The 19,176-nt window shown below is 40.3% G+C and overlaps 1 protein-coding gene across 1 annotated transcript in view; it reads right to left on the bottom strand.

The window, feature by feature from the left end:
* The window catches only part of LOC117410756 (potassium channel subfamily K member 3-like), a 41,582-nt gene extending 26,900 nt beyond the window's left edge, over positions 1 to 14,682 (bottom strand). Inside the window, exon 1 of the mRNA XM_034017541.3 lies at positions 14,260 to 14,682. Coding sequence (XP_033873432.1) covers positions 14,260 to 14,542 — 283 coding nt within the window. The 5' untranslated portion in view covers positions 14,543 to 14,682. The remainder of the gene's footprint in view (positions 1 to 14,259) is intronic.
* Between the last annotated feature and the right edge of the window lie 4,494 nt (positions 14,683 to 19,176).

Below are 19,176 nucleotides of genomic sequence, written 5' to 3'. Positions count from 1 at the left end.
TCATTATGTACAATTGTTGGTATTTGTCGTATAGCAGACTTGGTTCATTATGTATATTTGGTTTTGTCCATCGTATAATAATAATAATATACTATAAAGTCAAGAGATGTAGTTGTTAGTGGAAGTTTTAGGGGAGGGAGACAAGCTGTGCAGCAAAATTGCTATGCATATTTTTACGTATTCAATTTAAATTTAGTGCGTATTTCGTATTTCTTAATCCGTAAAAATAGCAGGTACACAGCTTATCTGGACCGCTGGTTATGTGATAGCACTTTATGAGCATAGTAATTACTTCTAATTATTAATTATAAACCATCGTTTGTTATAATGAAGCAACAGTCAGATCTCAGGCTTTGTGTATCTTATGACACACCGCAGTTAAGAATATCAATATGTTTATCTTTACTGATTGGAATCACATCTATAGTACTGCTAATCAAAATGTTTCAAACTTTTGTGTAAAAGGTAATAACTAATAATTACTTTCTTCTTATTATTATTTTTATCCATGAATAGAATTCATTTTATAATTACTTCCTAACCCTTTTCTTTTATAGTGTAAATACTTGGAGGCTGAGAACTACAGTTTTGGTTTATGTGTGAGCACCTCCTCCCTTATTTTCAGGCATGTCTGTATAGTCGTAGTAATAGCTAAATCCACCTCATAGATTCACTGCACCGCTGCTTCCACAATCTATAGTTCTTAAGCAAACTAATGTGTCATGAGTTGTGTCTGTGCCCCAGCAACTGAAATGCATGCAGCTGTACAGCCAGTACTTTGAAGAACATACTTTTGTCAAGATACATTGGCCAACAGCTATGGCCAAAGGTTTTGCATCACCCCATACAATGAACAAATTTAGCTTCATAAAGTCGAATGAAACCTGCTGAGTAATGCTACGTTAACATATTGAATTACATACCGCTTTGTAGTTTTCCATATACTTAAAATGTGACATTTCGAAATCTAACATGAAATACTTGCTATTATATCATTTTGTAGTTCATGTGATTACATGATGCTAAATAAAAGATCGAAATTATGTTAATCTAAATTATGTTAATATAGTTTTTTGTTTTTTTTTAATTATGTCTCAGTCCTAAAATTCTATGTGGTGCAAAACTTTTGGCCATACCTGTAATCTGTCATGCAACCTATCCATTGTTTTAAACAGTTAATCAGTTATATGAGCACAGGATAACAATGTAAACAGATTCACAAGATAATTCAGCTCCTGACTTGGTGTTTGTCACATAGTCTAGCCTGCTGCACATGATGATATAAAAATAAGGAAATCCATAACATAAAGCTTCCTATTCATGAAATTTTATACTTACAACACACAATCTATCTGTGTTGGTAAAATAAAGGATCACAAGATTTGTTATGTGCCTCTACTAACTTTAAAAATGAGAATCTTGAGTTCCGATAAAGATTTAATTTTTTTCTGTGCCACATAAATATTTGAAATAGATTCCTTTTCATATTTGTCCATATCCCAAAAGGCACTGTACAGTACTTGCCTCATTTTAAAATTTTAAAATTCCGTAAACCTTACTTTTACAGTAAGTGTTTTATCGTGTTATAACAGCTGAAGGTTACATTGATTTCTTACACTTTAATATCCCCCATATAACTTATTCATGATCAGCCATTTGGATTGCTTTGCAGTACTGCCCCTCCAAGTGCTTCAGCCACAGCTGTGGGGAATGCTGCTGTCATGCTTAATCACATTCATTCTTATTGGCACAAGCTTGGGAAATGCAACTAGCCAAATAAGAACCCTGCATAGCATGCCCCATTTACCCAAGATTTTGTTTTTTTCTGCGAAATGGGAAACATGCACCAGTATCAACAAATTAAGCAGGCTTCTTAGATAAAATTGTTTTTTTATCTTTATTTTGTTATTTATTTTACAAAATAGCCATCAGACCTTTTAAAACAAGATTACCTGGAATTACCATTGTCCCTGTTCATTATTTTATTGCATTGATGGTCAATTTCATATTAACCATGCAATAATAACAATGTATAGTTTTTACATATTATGTGAATAAAGCCCAGTAGTACTTTACCAAATCTCCCGTACTCCAGATATTGCAAAATCATCATTCAAATAGGCAATCAGATTATCTCCTGATGAACTGCTAGAGGAGATAAATACACACATTGGCAGATGCCAGTTGCAGTCTAGTGCACATATATCATTGTACAGTTTTGACTTTGTTCACTGTTGGAATGTCTCAGGCTGCAACATGGAGGCAGGAGCCAGTGATCTGTTTCAAAATGTATCTACCACATGAATCTGTGAACGGACGGGGACCAATGAGGGAAGCTGGTTGTTCAGATACTGCTTTGTCAGGAAACTTGCATCACTTCCACCCACTCCATGGGACTTTATTTATCTTACCTTTCATCATCCCTTAATTCACAAACACTGGAAAAATACAGTATCAAGGTTAATGAAGGTTGTTTTTTTTTTCCAACATCTGGTAATTACAGTATGCTGTACGCTTACATGTCCAACCTCTGTATTGTGAATATCCCAATAATAACCTGCAATTTTGCCACCTTCAATGTTTGTTTGCTCTTGCATGCAAATAAAAAAAAAATGCTTCTACATTTCTAAAACAGTAACTGAAAATAAATGGTTGTAAAAGAGATGTAGAAAAGTACTGTAGAACACTAATTAAAACAGGAAATATAATAACCTAATAACAGAATATTGATTGCTCCAAGGCTGCTGACCTTGTTTTTAAATCACACACAAGTGCAGTCACTGCTGACCAAGATACCCAAGAGTTAAAATGTAAAAGATGGTCTAAGCACTGAATTACTGGCTGCTTGAGGTGCCTTTATTCTGCTTCACTGATTTATTGCCAGTGGCTTGCCTTATGTTGAATGTGAAAACGAGAGGGGAAAAAATAGGACATCTGCTCTTTTCATTCCTGATTTGTCTCCATGTTCTATTTGTGTTGGTCATAAGATTGTTCAAGGGTGAATGCAGGATTTAATATCGGCAAATGATACAACCAGAAAACATTCTGCATCTAGTCAAAGAGCACAGCGCACAGTAGAGAAATAATTTTAATTAAAAAAACAGGCGAGATATGATATGGTAAAATGGTATAATATTGTCCCGAGGTGGGATGGTGAGATGGGTAGGGCCGGCTCGCAGGGCCGGATTAAGTTTAATGGGGGTCCGGGGCTGTTATAATTTTGGGGGCCCCTCTTTGCATATTAATTTGCTTCTCTTTACTGTTTTACTGCCACTACACTCGATTAACATTAATGTCAAATTATTCAGTTTTAGCTGATTCATATTTTACCTGATTCGATGTTTGAATTAGCATCAGTTTTGAAAATGAGCATTGGCCACAGCATTACTGGCAGTTTCAAATACAAAATGGGAAATGCAAACTGCAGACTCTTTTGTCATAATAGCAGGTTATCTGGAAATGTGTTGTTCTTATCTCTTACGAATGTGTACATGTATAATAGGGTTATAATATATATATATATGCTGTCAAAAAATGTTTAGCAAATAATACAAGGATAGTACACAGCGCTTTCTTATGTAATGTTGTTTTTTTATTATTATTTGTGTCGGCAGAATCAGCAGAGCTGCACACACAGGAATGACGAATTTTTTTATTATTTATTTATTTATTTATTTATTTATTTATTTATTTATTATTTTTATTATTTTTTTGGGGGCCAAATGAGGCAGGCTGTGTTTAAAGAAAACCTAAAAACTTCATGGAAACCCGGTTTAAGAAAGCTGTACGATGTCAGTAAGTCGCGCAAGGCCAAATTGGACAACATAGCCTCCAGTATTTTAATATGAATTTATTTATTTGCATTTGGAACGAGAATTGCTCAGTCTAAAAGAATACTACGTGGAAACACACACAACCCGAAACTACTACCAAAATAGAGTGAGAAAAAGGTGAGACTTATTTTTATTTTTCCATGGACATTGCCCCACTGTAATCCATACAAACCTAGGTTGTTTCCTCCTGTTGATTTCTCTCCAATGTATTTTCCGAAGTACTGGTCCCTTCACATACATTTGTTGGTATTGTATTACAATAGCGCGTCAGCGTTGGTGTTTTGTTTAACATTTCATCCTCGCGATGACGCTGTACTTGTTGTGTTTCTGCTTTTCAGCGTCGCTCTCATACTTCCTAGGTGCTGCTTTATCATACATTTACAGATTCTGAATTACGTCACGTTCGCGCCTGATAAAGGTGGCACGTGACTTAATCACAGGTCAAGTCATATGATCAGACAGTCCCTGCTCCTCCAACACAATACGGCTTGGTAAAATAATTACCTACTCTGGATCCACTACGATAATTACCTACTCTGGATCCACTACGAATAACCAGTTCATTTTCTTTCTTTCTGTTTTCCCCTGTACCCCACCTAAACTAAACTACTCCCACTCCTTCCACCCCCCCCCCCCCCCCCGCTTCAGTTTAGACCCTGTAGCCAATGCCCAGACTCAGTGTGAGTGAGTCTGTCTCACCACTTCTCCTCCCTCTTTCTGCCCTAGGTATCCCCACCCTCTGTTCCTGTTTAAGTGAGAGCATTCAGGATTTCACCAATTTATTGGGCTCTGTGAGAGCAAGTCCTTCACCCATGTCCCTCCCCTACCCCCCCCCCCCCCTTCCTTTTATCATTTTACTCCTTGCTCAAGTTCTCTTTGCCCCTGGCAACCTGAGTCACTCTGATCACTACTCCTCCTCGGTCCTTACCCCAGACCCCTTCATGCCTCCCAGTACCCCCCTTACATTTCAAATCCCCCTCCTTCCAATCTCTCTCCGCCACAAAGTGATCAACCTCCGTCGCTCCATTCCCTCCAACCTGATTTGCCTTTCCCCTTCAGTAAAACCTCCCCTTCTTCATCATCACCTGACCTCCCAAATCCCTGAACCTCCCCCCCATCCCTCCCTAATCAAACTGGGCCTCTGGAACGCACACTCAGTTTGCAACAAACCCGCAGCTACCTTAGATGCCTTCCTCTCCCTCCACCTTGATGTCCTTGCGCTCACTGAAACTTGGATCTCACCACACAACACGGCCACCCCTGCTGCCCTCACCTCCTTAGTCACCACTTTCTACCATACCCCGTGCCCGGCTGGTAAAGGCGGCGGTACTGGCCTTCTTACACCCTCCTCCTGGACCCCTGCACCTTCTCCCCCAATTATTACCACCTTCCCTTCTTTTGAGTACCAACTTACCTCCTTTACCTCCCCCCACCGTATTACCTTCCTTGTCATCTATCGTCACCCTGGCCCTCCCTCCACATTCTTCGATCATCTTGACTGCCTCCTCTCCTCCCTCCTACCCCTCCCTCACCCATTAATTCTCCTAGGAGATTTCAACCTCCACCTACATTGTTCCCCCATTGCTTCTGCCCTTCTCCCCCTCACCAACTCATTTAACCTCTCGCTTCTCCCTTCGCCCACTACTCACACCTCTGGTAATACCCTCGACCTTATCTTCCTCTCCGGCTGTAAGACAACATCATCTACCATAACTGCCCCCCCGACCCCCCTCTGATCATCTCCTCCTTTCCCTTACCCTCTCCCTACCCTCCCCCTCTCCCTCCACTCTGCTTCCTTTGCTCCCTGTCCTCCGTCGTAATCTCCGTACTATAGACACCAGTTCCCTGATCTCCCTCTCCTCTTCGCTGCTTCCCTCTATCTCTGACTTCTCTTCTCTTCACCCGGACTTAGCCTCTGCCACCCTATCTAGTGCGCTATCCTCTTCCCTCAACTCCCTAGCCCCCTTATGTCCTTATTCTTCTTCACATAGGCCTCCTCAACCATGGCTCACTCTTTCCCTTAAATCAGACTGACGTTCATTGCGCCGGGCTGAGCGACTCTGGAAGTCCTCTCCCTCACCTTTGAACCTTCAAACTCATCATTCCCTCCTCTCTACTTTCCTCTCTGCTTTGGAACTAGCCAAACATGACTACTTCCAAACTCTCATCACTGCTTTGGCTCCCCATCCGCGTCAGCTTTTCTTAACCCTTAATAAACTACTCCGCCCCCCTCCTCCACCCCAATCTTCAGTCCTCCCAACCCTCACTGCTAGTGATTTCTCTCACTATTTCACAACCAAAATCAGTACTATTCGTCTACAACTCCAGACTCTCCCCCAGACTAGCCCCCATCCCCAGCTCCCCATTCTACCTCCATCTGCGCCTAATGCCCCCTTTACTGACTTTCCCCCCACATCTTATTCTGAACTCTCCTCCTTCATTTCCAAGGCCCACCCAACCTCTTCCCCCCTGGATCCCGTTCCTGCTTCCCTCATACCCCCTTTATTCCCTCTTATCCTCCCCTATCTAGTCTCCCTCTTTAACTCCTCCCTGTCCACCAGTATCTGCCCTGCCGCTTTTAAATCAGCCACCATCATTCCTCTGTTAAAAAAACCCACTCTCAACCCTGCCTGCCCTGCCAACTACCGCCCAATCTCTCTCCTTCCATATTTTTCAAAACTCCTTGAGCGTCTAGTTCATGTACGCCTATCACAATACATATCCGCCAACTCCCTCGACCCCTGATTCCAATCTGGTTTCCGTCCTTCCCATTCCACAGAGACAGCCCTCCTCACTGTCCAGAATCATCTGGCCAACTCCTCCCACGCTGGCCTTTCTTCAATTCTCATTCTCCTTGATCTTTCCTCCGCCTTTGACACAGTCGATCATTCCATCCTCCTCTCCACTCTTTCCAACCTCGGCATTTCTGGAACACCCCTTAGCTGACTGCACTCATACCTATCCTCCCGCACCTCTGCTGTTGCTTTCAACAGCCTCACCTCTCCCCCCTCCCCTCTGACTGTTGGTGTTCCCCAGGGCTCTGTCCTCGGACCCTTGTTATTCTCTCTGTACACCTCACCTCTTGAAGCTCTAATCTCTTCATTTAACTTCCCCCACCATTTCTTTGCTGATGACACCCAGATTTTCTTTTCCTTTCCTTCTTTAACCCCTGACCTTTCCACCCCTATAACTGCTTGCCTGACTGCTATCCAATCTTGGATGGCACGCCATTACCGCCTCATCAACCCATCAAAAACTGAAATCCTTTTCTTTCCCTCCCCTTCTTCTCCTCCTCCCACCCCCACTATTTCATTTCCTCCCCTGTCCCTCATTCCGGTTAACTCTGCTCTTAACCTTGGCGTCATCTTTGACGCGTCCCTTTCCCTTGCTGATCATATCTCGGCCACTACACGCACCTGTTGATTCCACCTATTTAACATCCACAAAATACGCCCCTTCATCTCTTTCTCTGCCGCTAAACTTCTGGTTCATGCTCTCATCTTCACCCGCCTCGATTACTGCAACTCCCTCCTCATTGGCCTTCCCTCCTACACCTTCACACCACTATAGAAAATTCAAAATGCCTCTGCCCGCATCATTTTCAACCTCCCCCACTCATACCTTCCCTCTTCTCCTTCAGCTACACTGGCTCCCTGTTTACTATCGCTGCTTATCCAAATTCCTTACTCTAGTCTATAAATCCCTTCATGGTCTCGCCCCACCCTACCTGACTGCACTTATCTCTTACTATGCTCCCCCCCCCGTCCCATACGCTCTCAAACTCTGTTGTCCCTTTCGGTCCCACCCTCGCCCTGTGCCCAATCCCGTTTCAGTTCCTTCTCCCTCCTGGCTCCCCTTCATTGGAATAAACTCCCACTCGATATAAAACAGTCACCTACACTACGTAGTTTTCACTCATCCCTTAAAACACATCTTTTCACCCTAGCCTATCCCACTGCATGCCCTAACCGCCTACTGACCCTCACCCAAGAGCAGCAGGCTGACTACGCGGCACTGAGTGAGGCCCTCCGGAGTCGGTTTGGCAGCAGCCAACAGCCAGGGTGGTCGAGGCTACGGAGAGGCAGGGATGAAGCCGACCAGCAGTCCGGACAACACAGCTTGAGACGGGGCCGTTCGCCCCCAGTGAGGCGCCAACGGCATGGCTCCCAGAGGTCATTGCTCTTCTCAGAGTGGTAGCGGCCCATGACCCAGGAGCCAGTCCACGGCAACCTCTCATTTGCTGGGGCTGTGGACAGCCTGGTCACCACCGTGCCGAATGCCTGACAAGGCACCGTCCTGAGGGAGCTAAAGGCTTTTGTATCGTTGCAAAAGTTTATTATAGGTCAGAAATTCTAGCCTGGCTATTTCCTCCTGGTTTTTGTATGAGTAGTACCTTATTCTTGTTATTCCATCTTGTGTCCACAGTTAAAGGATCATGTCTTTGAGGTATTGGGTTAGCAGCTCAATCTCATGTTCACAATACAAACTTCCAACTCACTGTCAACTGAACTTCGACATTTGGCTGGTTTGTGACATGAATGCTGCTTTTTCAGGCAGATAGAAAAAAATATGAACGCAATATGTAATCCATCACACCGTGACCTTGGTAAAGCCATGCAGTATTTAAAATGCAGTGTTTTGATAGCTAACCATTGGAAACCGATATCAATAACCATTTTAAGAGTAGTAGGTCAGGATATCATTTAGATGCTTGTGGAGAATGGCATTGATTTCAATTGTGTGTCTGCCTTTGTAATGATAGACAATGTAACAGAGGGAGAAACACTAGCTGTTTACGTCTATGCTTAGTCGTATACAATGTTTTTTTTTTTATTATTATTATTTTAGGTTGATAGGCTCCAGTGGCATTTATGATGTTATATAATTTATTAATAATATGACGATAGTTTGTGTGTGGGCTTAAAAAAATGACAATAACCCAGAAATTGGTGTTGGAAAATTGAGCTGCAAAAAACTTGGACATCAAATAAAAAGCTATTGAAGTTTATCTCCTAGTGTTTAGATGTATTGGTTGAGATATTCATATTATCTTAATAGGTCAACAAGCTTAATTAGCAAGGCAAAATACCTGAAGAAACATTTTTTAATGAAAGCACAGGCTTTCAAAAATCTGTCTATCAGCCTTCCTATGTATAATTAGTTTTACACAGCTCATTAGGTTTTTAGTCATTTACTACAACAACCATGCTTCCAAAATTCTTCTTATGAAATAATTCTCTTTTGAAAAGTACAATGTATTAAGTTACTGCCTTTAAATGCAGGGTGTTTTTGTATACTATTCAATCTGTCTTTATGCTTCCATGCACACTGGAATGCAGAATACAGACTGTAAGCTTTTGCAATCTGTAAAAGAGCTGGAACATGGTCTTTTTAATCTTTAAATTCATTTTTTATTTGACTTAATGAGAGCTAACATTAATGTGTTCAAAGGCATCATTGTCTGTGAATAAGACGGCCATTGCGTTTTATAGAACTTTGGAAAGCAGCTGTAATTATGCTTGGGTGCACAGACAAAATAAATATAATTGCTCAACACTAGCCATGAATTCTAAGGTAATATTTAATGCTTAAGTACATAGCATTAACTATTAAACTTACAAAATATTACTGTGTGTCGGCTTCTGCAATCTGAATTTTGGTTAATAAACATGGCAAATTAATTGATCAACCTTTTTATATTCCATACCTGTAAGGCTGATTGATTGTTTTGTGTAATTATTGTTTATTTTCATTATCATTTTCATCATAAATTATGTTGTCTGTATCAGGGTTGTGCACAGAACATTAAACACGACATTATGATTACTGACTTTAATTTCCTCTATCAAGATACAACCCATATACCACCATGGTTATATTGCTATCTAGTGGTTTACACCATTATATACATTCATTTTACCATTTTCTTTTTTGTTAATATTAATTTACTCAGTTCCTTCATTTTCTGTTTGCTAAGTGCCATCTGTATTTTGACTGCTTGTGGACAGTGGGTTTTCTAAGAAATAAAAGAGAAAGAAAGAAAAAGTTCTCAAGATGGTAAATAGCACCTTGTTAAAATGAAAGTAGTTACCCTAGCCAAAACAAAGAATTAAGATAACTCATTGAGTTTTAGATTGTAAAATCGGAATTGCTTTTTTTCTGTGCCATGCAAAGCCACAGGGGCACAAGATGTTTTCCAGTCCTTCACTGAACTTCATAACATTAATCAGATTATAGCCTACTGGCATCGTGCCCATCTCATATTAATACACATTTGATCTGCATGTGAAGTGATTGTGCAATCCTTGTGCCTAAATACAACTATATCATTAAATCACTCGTGCTACATAGCCCCATTATATCCCATGCACCAATACGTATATACCAACATTAACACACCACATGCAACATAACACACAAGGAATCATGGAAGTCATACTGGTAATCTATAAGGTATCAGAGACATAGTGATTGGAATCAAAGGAGTCATGGGAGGCTCATAATCATGTGACTCAAAGAATGCACAGATATTTGAAAAGGAGTTCCAGAGGATGCTGGGAGGTCTCTCAGACAGCCAAATAACCTATAGAAGGCATTCTTAGTGAAGTGATTCATAGTTGGGTACATATATATTTTTTTTTAGTCCTGAATTAAATAAAATAATGCATTTTGAAGTGCATAATCCAAAAACAGACCAGTTCATCTGATGATGAACTTCAGGTTGTTCTTTTCCTCCATTAATGTAAAGCCTCGAGCCTCTATGTACTCTGATAGTAAATGAATTGTTTTAGGATGTTTGTGAGCTCTTTTTTCTGTTAAGTGTGGCTAGCTAGGTGGCTCCACTAGTCTGCTAAACTAAAAATACATTAAACAAAAGTTTCAAACAATGCTTTTAAAGTCTTGTGTGCCTATCATATTGAATGCCTGTGTTGCTTGAGAGGACAGATCAACACTAAAGACTGTATTTTGAAACAAGTGCAATGGCAAAGACATCGTTTCTTCCTTATTAGTTTTGCACATTAGAGTTCCTCTGAAAATGTGCCTTTAGCTTTGCTTTTAAAAGGGCCCCAGATTGAAATGCTTTCTGTTAGTTATCCAGTCCTATTTCCTCTGCTCCCCCCCTGGGCATAAAACAAGAACAACAACACCGATGCAGCTGTTTCAGCCAGCAACATGTTCTTTAGCAAGAGACTTCCTGCAGGACATACATGCCTAGATTCACTGCGACCATTTGCAGCATAGCTAGGATTGAGCTCTTGGTTCTCATAATGTATTACATTAAACTGAATAGGTAGAATACAGAAAAAATGTCTTACTTAAAACATTGAAGAATATGCTAATAATATTACATTTTCTGATTGACTATCTGCCCTCAAGCATCTGAGTTCTTGCAAAGCTGCCTCTTGCTCTCAGTAAAAGCTGCCCGATGTCCATATGTTACTTTTAGAGATCTGGGATAATGCTTTTCATTTCCTTCCTAACAAATTGTGTCAGAAGAGATTTCTCATCTTTTAACTCCCAAGAGGTTTTTTGAATTGTGTTCTTGCAAAGCCAGTGGGATCAAATAGATTTTTAAACATCAATCATTTTCCATGGCAGTGCACTTTTGTACCTGATCAGACTTTGATGCTTCATATAGTAGCTGCTGGACATTTGTTTCTGAAATAAAAAAAATGCTGCATTTGCTTGATAGCAGAAAGGGCCATGTATGTGCACCTAGCATTACATATTTTTGCCAATATAATAGCTTAGAGATATCCCAGCAGAGATCTGTATGTATACATTAATATTTTGTGCACATCAACAACAGTTTGCATCAATTCTGTGACTCTGAAATGCAGGAGACATCATTTGTAATATCTTTGCAGCCTATGTGAATCAATTAGAGATGAGCATGAATGTGAATGCTGAACCTTATACTATTTTCATTCAGATTCTGAAAAGTAACATTAGAGATTTTCAAGTGGCACTGCAGTACATAAGATGATGTTCAAACTATTAGTGCTTTTTTATACTGGAATTTTCCGCATGTTTTGATCTGTAAAACAGTTGGTAAATCCTATTTGGAAAACCTTCACAGAAAGTGTATTAGGTAAAAATCAAGCTACTGGACCTCATCAAACCACTTTCTACCAAATACTGTCACATGTATTCTTATCTGAGAGTCAAATTGATTTTCACGGCTTATTTTAAGAATGCTGTCTTCGACGTTGCAGGCCTTAACCACAAACACACTCTGGAATTATATGAGCTTGGAGATCAATAAAATGAACCCTTCATAGGTATATTTCTCAATCTTATATTTGGGGCAACACAGCAAACATAATACAAGATAGTGGCTCCAATTATCCAAGCTATTTACCCCAAATGGTCATTAGCTCATATTTGTGGTCTGAAAGGAAGAAAAAAAATTACAATTCAAAAGGAAAAAAAAACAAGTGAAGAAAACACAAACTCCTAATTTAAATGTTCAAGTTTTTACATCATTTTATGGGTGCATTTTTCCTTTTAGATGTTAATGGCGAATATAGTAAATAACATTGAGAATCTAGATCAACATGTATAAACAGGTCTCAATATTCCATAACAAGATTGTCCTGTGGATTGAGGCACCAAACAAGACAGCTCCTGTAGCCGGGCAAGCCGTAAAGCATTTGTTCGGTTCTATCAAGACATTGAGGTTATTTTTTAATTTGTTTTTAAAATTGGGCAAGTCTAATTGTATTTTAAATCAAATGTGTGTGTGCATATATATATATATATATATATATATATATATATATATATATATATATATATATATATATATATATATATATATTAGTTATAAATGCCATACTTGACTTCTGTGTTCACACTTTTAAGAAATGCAATTTACACATCCTGTTCATATACTGCAAGACCATGAAAACCCAACCCTGCATTTTGCAGCTTTGTCCATACCACATAGAACATTGCCATGCATCTTAAGGTGAAATTGATTGCACCTCTGTGCATGCTGAATTGTAGATGTGCCCATTGTCTTCTATGTGTGCTGAAAAACCTGTGTAACTACCGTAACTCTTTTCAATAACCCAAGAGATACAAGTGTTAACTCTAGTTTCTCCCAGTTTTTGAAATCCTAGAAACAAACAATTAGGTATATTATGCACTTTCAAGTCTGCTTGTTATTTTGCAAACAGAAATATGGACTTGTGTCCTTTGAAGAAAAATAAATAACTCAGATAAACTCTTTGAAAGCATGTCCCATTGTCTTATTTTATTGTATTTATGGTGTTTTGTTTAATAAATGGAAACATTTAAGGAAGAACCCCACCACTAACCCCCACTACACCAACACAGAGCCCACCACAGTCAGAACCATCATGCCTGTTTTCTCTCTGGGATTAATGCAAGACCATCTGCCTGTATGTTAGTGTAGAAGTGTCCATATATTACAACGGCATTTCAATAACTGATTAGGTACAGAGTTGTAAACCTATCACTACTAGATCAAATATATACCTAGCCACTGGGTAACAAATAACATTAACATTGGACTGGAATCGTCATGCTTGTGATGTGCTTGGTGAACTTGCAATAATGATTTATTATTTTTCTTTCAGTAGGTGGCAATATGATTTAGGGGCAGCAGTGTGGAGTAGTGGTTAGGGCTCTGGACTCTTGACCGGAGGGTTGTGGGTTCAATCCCCAGTGGGGGACACTGCTGTTGTACCCTTGAGCAAGGTACTTTACCTAGATTGCTCCAGTAAAAACCCAGCTGTATAAATGGGTAATTGTATGTAAAAAAAAATAATAATGTGATATCTGTATAATGTGAAATAATGTATAATGTGATATCTTGTAACAATTGTAAGTCGCCCTGGATAAGGGCGTCTGCTAAGAAATAAATAATAATAATAATAATAATTTACTGTTTAAGCGCAATGTCTGTATTTGGATGTGATCCCCGATTAAAACTATTAATGCATGGCCTTGGATGTAAACAAGAATAACCTTTTTCACCCAAGCACAGGTAAGCTGTTAAAACATATACAAATAATCCATGTACTTTTTCGGGAGTAATTGAATTAAAAAGCAACAAGTGTAGCAATCAATATGGTACAACTAACACTTTGTTCAAAGGTTCACCCGGAAAGAAAAAAATATATATATATAGTACTGTACGAAAATTATAATGCCAATATTCAATCACGATGCTTGCACTATAAATCAAACGCCGTCCTAGTTCGACTTTGCTCAAAAGCAATATACTGTTTTTGTACACTAATGCGTTCTGTATGCCGCCTATGCAAATCTTTTGCAAATACAAAAAAAAAAAACACTAATATGGCGACAAAACATGTTGCCATGAAATACATACTTTAATTTGTTTTTATTCAACATAAACGATACCAGTGAAATATCATTCAAAAATCACACTTACCTATCGTTGTGATCACAGTGATAGCAAAATAAAAAGATCCTGCGAATCTCCACTGCACTGCAGCCTTATGGGGTTTCAGTTGCAATACCACCCCTTCAAGTTCATCAAAGTTGTCTTTACTCAGGTTATATTTATTCATCAATTCATCTTTTCTATCGTCTAGTTTTTTCTTCTGGGAGGTCTCTTGCTTAGATTCCAGAGCATCGAAAACAGCTGCTCCAACCAGCAGATAGGTAAAGGTGCAGATGATGAGGGCGAGGGTCCTCACGTTTTGTCTCTTCATGGTCTAGGTGAGCAGACGCGTGCTGAAAGTTGGAATGTTGAGCTTGAAGACGGAGAGCTCGGCTGGTTCATGGTTACGCTGTGCCTCGCGGAGAGCTCTGTGCTAAGCGAGGTGGCTTTGATGGCTTTATTTACTGAAGCACTGATTTACTGGGAGCTGTTCTTTCAGCACCACCCCCAACCTCAGAGCACCTACATAATAAGGAGAATATGTGAGCGCCTTATATGGATATAGGCTCAAAGGTTTAAATGCAATTAATGCATATTGCTACTCTCTTTTTTCAATAGCATTAACAACACATTCATCGCCCACAACAATATATCAATAAAAAAAATACAAAAATAAAAAAATAAAAAATACATAAATCATATTAAATAGACCTATGCAATTCCGTAACTATAACTATAGGACCTAAATAAATATGCCAGAGACTAGAAAATTCTGAACACTGATCTGAATAAAAGTCTATTTTTTCAAGTGTTAATGCCTCTAAAGCCAGATTTCTCCACAGAAGAAAGAATGTAGGTTCAATATCCTCCCAGGTACAAAGAATATATATATATATATATATTTTTAGCAAGAATTAAAATATTAAGAAGTAGTCTACATTCTGGATAACCCTTACAAAAAAGTATTATAGTATCACTATAAAAACGCTATAGTAGTGCACTATAGTAAAATGAGAATACTATAGTACTGCTGTATAATACTACTTAGTATACTATATACAGTACTATAGAAGTAGTACTATATGACGGTATTACTGTTGTATTGTACTGTACTATACAGTACTAAAGCACTGTACTATAGTAGTCCTATGGTTCTTATATAGTACTATATTAATATGTGTTACAGTACTGTGCTCTTTACAGTAGTGCAGCTACAATTTAATACTTGTCAAACATACAGTATTAGTACAATGGTAATATTAGTAGTAAGCAATATTTAAACACAGTACACCGTTCTTCTAATGATTTATTACGAATAAAACAAACAATTTTAATTAAACATTTTATTTGTGTACAGAATGTTGTTGATTCTGTATATTACTTTCCGTTCAGTTTATCAGTAATGTGACGCTCCTTCTGGCAAACAGTTTAATCTTCGTTATTCAGTTTAGTTATGATAGATGCATTTACCTTTTTTTTCTTTGCATCCAAAATGTTTGCATGTGTGTCTGAAAAAAATAAATAAAACAGTAGTCACATAAAAGTACAACCTTTCAACATTTATTACTGTGTGCTGCTCAGCTGTTTGTTAAAGAAAACATTTTCTTGGCAATACATCTTTTTCTAATCTTTTCTGTCTCTGTCAACAGGATTCACATTGTAATCGGTAACTAAAAGCAATGTATTTATTTTTGTTTTTTAATTATAGTTAACAAGTAGTTTACTCAAGAAACAGAATCTGGATAGCTCAGTTCTCAGTAATTTTAGACCCATTTCAAATGTTCCTTTTTAGCTAAGGTACTTGAAAAGCTATTTTTTAAACAAATTAATAGTTTCCTTGATAATAATAACAACATCTTTGAGAAAATTCAATTAGGATTTCTCTCTAACCGTAACACTGAGACTGCGCTGGTCAAAGTGGGGAATGATCTACGTATGATGCAGACTCAAACTGTTTATCTGTACCGATCCTTTTAGTCCTGAGTGCTGCTTTTGATACAGTGGATCATGAGATTTTAATTCATCATTTTAGAGAATGGGTGGGCAATTTTATATATAGAATATATATATGGCTGGGAGGCTGTGTGGTCCAGTGGTTAAAGAAAGGGGCTTGTACCCAGGAGGTCCCCAGTTCAAATCCCACCTCAGCCGCTGACTCATTGTGTGACCCTGAGCAAGTCACTTAACCTCCTTGTGCTTCGTCTTTCGGGTGAGACGTAATTGTAAGTGACTTTGCAGCTGATGCATAGTTCACACACCCTAGTCTCTGTAAATTGCCTTGGATAAAGGCGTCTGCTAAATAAACTAATAATAATAAAAAAAATAATAATTATATATATATATATATATATATATATATATATATATATATATATATATTAAACCAGGTGACATAACAGCTATCAATGTCTCCACATTTTTTACAGTTAAATCAGGATAAGACAGAAGTCCTACTTTTAGGCTCTAAGCAACAGATGGAGTCGGCAAACATTGATTTAGGTTTGTTAAACTCAAATGTAAAATCTGAGGTGAGAAACCTGGGAGTTATTTTTGACTCTGAACTTTGCTTTGAATCGCATATTAAATATATTACTAGAGACTCTTTCTATCATTTGAGGAATATTGCTAAAGTTAGATCTTTTCTGTCCTTGGATGATGCTGAGAAATTAGTACATGCTTTTATTTTTTCTAGATTAGATTACTGTAATGCTTTATTTGCTGGACTTACATGTCATGCTCTATCACGCCTGCAGCTTGTGCAAAATGCAAAAAAAAAAGGGCTCACATTACTCCTGTGTTGGCATCATTGTATTGGCTTCCTGTGCGTTATAGGATTGATTTTAAAGTTTTAGTACTATTATTTAAAGCATTGAATGGATTAGCTCCAGACTACTTGAATGACATTCTATTTTTAAATCTTGATTAAAACAAATTTTTTATTTTTCTTAATATTAACATGTTTTAGTTTGAGTTTTGTACTTTTTTGTTTCTGTGTTTTATTCTGCTTGTAAAGTGCTTTGAGCTGTATTGCAAATGAATTGCGCTATATAACTAAAGATTTATTATTATTATTATTATAGATGGTTTGTCACTGTCGCCATGTGGGCCACTGCTCCTTCCTGCGACTGGAAACAGATCAACCAGTTGTCCAGGTAGTTCAACAACCTGATCCCTTGCAGCCGCTAGGGAGCTAGGATTGCATCCACGCACTTCGAAAAAGTGCGGGGGGGGGGGGGCTAAGGAGAGGCTGAAAGGCAGCACGGAAAACTCGAATACACTCCCCTGAAAGGCGAAGCGGAGGTTTTTACCGCAGATAGGAACATGAAAATGAAAAGGAACATGAACATGAAAATACGCACCCTTCAAGTCACTATTGTAAGCCAATTGCCCGGCCGGACAGATTGGAGGATGTGGCAATGTGTGACCATCTAGAACCTCTCCCTCAAGAAGAGGTGTCTCAGGTCTAGGATGGCTTGTTTGAGAAGCAGTTTCTCTACTTCTTGCCTGAGTGCCAAAGCCTGGAGAGGGTTGTTCACGGATGTAACCATGATCCCTCGAAAGGGAGGAGATCCATCGCGGAACTGCAGTGTGTAATCGATGTGCACAGTGGCGAGCACCCAGGAATCCGAGGTGCAATTGCACCAGTATTGCAGCTGATGTTGCATAAATGGGTGGGCCTGAGGCCACAAGCCTTTAGGGCCCCTGCCGGGGCTGCTGAGGCTGGGGCAGAGCATACTGAGGCAGCTGCCTAGGGCGACGGCCCTGGAGCTGTCTTTTGGAGCGCTGCTGCATGGGAGCACCACGCCCTGTGTTCCCTCTTCCTTGTGGAAGGGTTCGATTGCCTGCTGCCGAGGTGGCCTGCAAGCAGTGCCTCAGGTCACTCAGCGGAGCTGTGGGAATCCAGACCGTCCGGGTTACTGTGCATGCCTGTGAAAACTGCCAGCGGCTCGATCTGCCCTGTGCCAGAGCATGGGGAGGGAGTAGCGCAGCCACTTACCGAGACACCTCACTTTCTCGGTGAGAGCGCTGCAGAATCTCCTCTACTGCTGGCCCAAAAGTATGCCCCAGGGATATCGGCGCATCCAACAGTGCCATTTTATCCACATCAGGGACCCTTGCATGTGACAGCTATAGCTGTGTGCGAGCCACTACCAGGCTTGTCAGGCTCCATCCCAGGGCTTGCCCGCTTCAAATGCGTCTCCGTGACCCTGCATTGGGGTTCGGGCACGCAGGGTCCTTGGGCAAGCCCCCCACCGGCGGAGCCTTGACCAAGGCCGCAAAGGTGGAGTCCACTGGGGGAAAACCCGCCAGGCCCAGCTTGTCTGTGCCCTCTAAAGAAGAGAGCGGGGCCGCTTGCTTCAGCATACTGGACGCTGAGGCCAGATGATCCCAGGAGCAGCGTACCTCCTCCATGAAATCGAGGAACGCTGGGAAGGGTTGAGGGTGAGGAGCCACAGCCTGCATCCTGAACATGGACCAGCATGGCTCAGCTGCTGTCGCCCAAGGGACCTGCAGCACGTCCCATCAGGGCCGACATGGAGCTCGAAAACATAGGTACGCCAACAGTTCCAGGACCTGGGCCATTTGTGCCTTCAGGTCCATGATGTCCCTCACCTGTCTTAAGTGCTTGACCTGCTTCACCATCTGTGGCGGCTGCGAGAGGGTGGCGGCTGAGCCTGTGGTAGGGGATACCCTGCAAGGAGCTATGGGACAATTGGAGGAGGGGGGGAACTGGGGCTCCTAGGGCCTCAGACGGCTCAGTCGCAGGGGATGAACATTCAATCCACATGGCCCTGTTAAGCCTTCTGCAAAGCACCTGGGGCTGAAGTGGCCCAATGTATGCCCATCCTCCTGGGGCATATTCGCTCTGCAGGACGTGCAAGCATGGAACCAAGACATACCAGCTAGGGTATAAACCTGGCACTGCACACCATCTTGCACTGGGAGCGCCTAAGCACCACGTGT

This window comes from Acipenser ruthenus, chromosome 6 (genome assembly GCF_902713425.1).
Source record: "Acipenser ruthenus chromosome 6, fAciRut3.2 maternal haplotype, whole genome shotgun sequence".
Lineage (NCBI taxonomy): Eukaryota > Metazoa > Chordata > Actinopteri > Acipenseriformes > Acipenseridae > Acipenser > Acipenser ruthenus.
The sequence above is the reverse complement of the archived record's forward strand: the minus strand, read 5'-3'. Positions and strand labels throughout refer to the sequence as shown.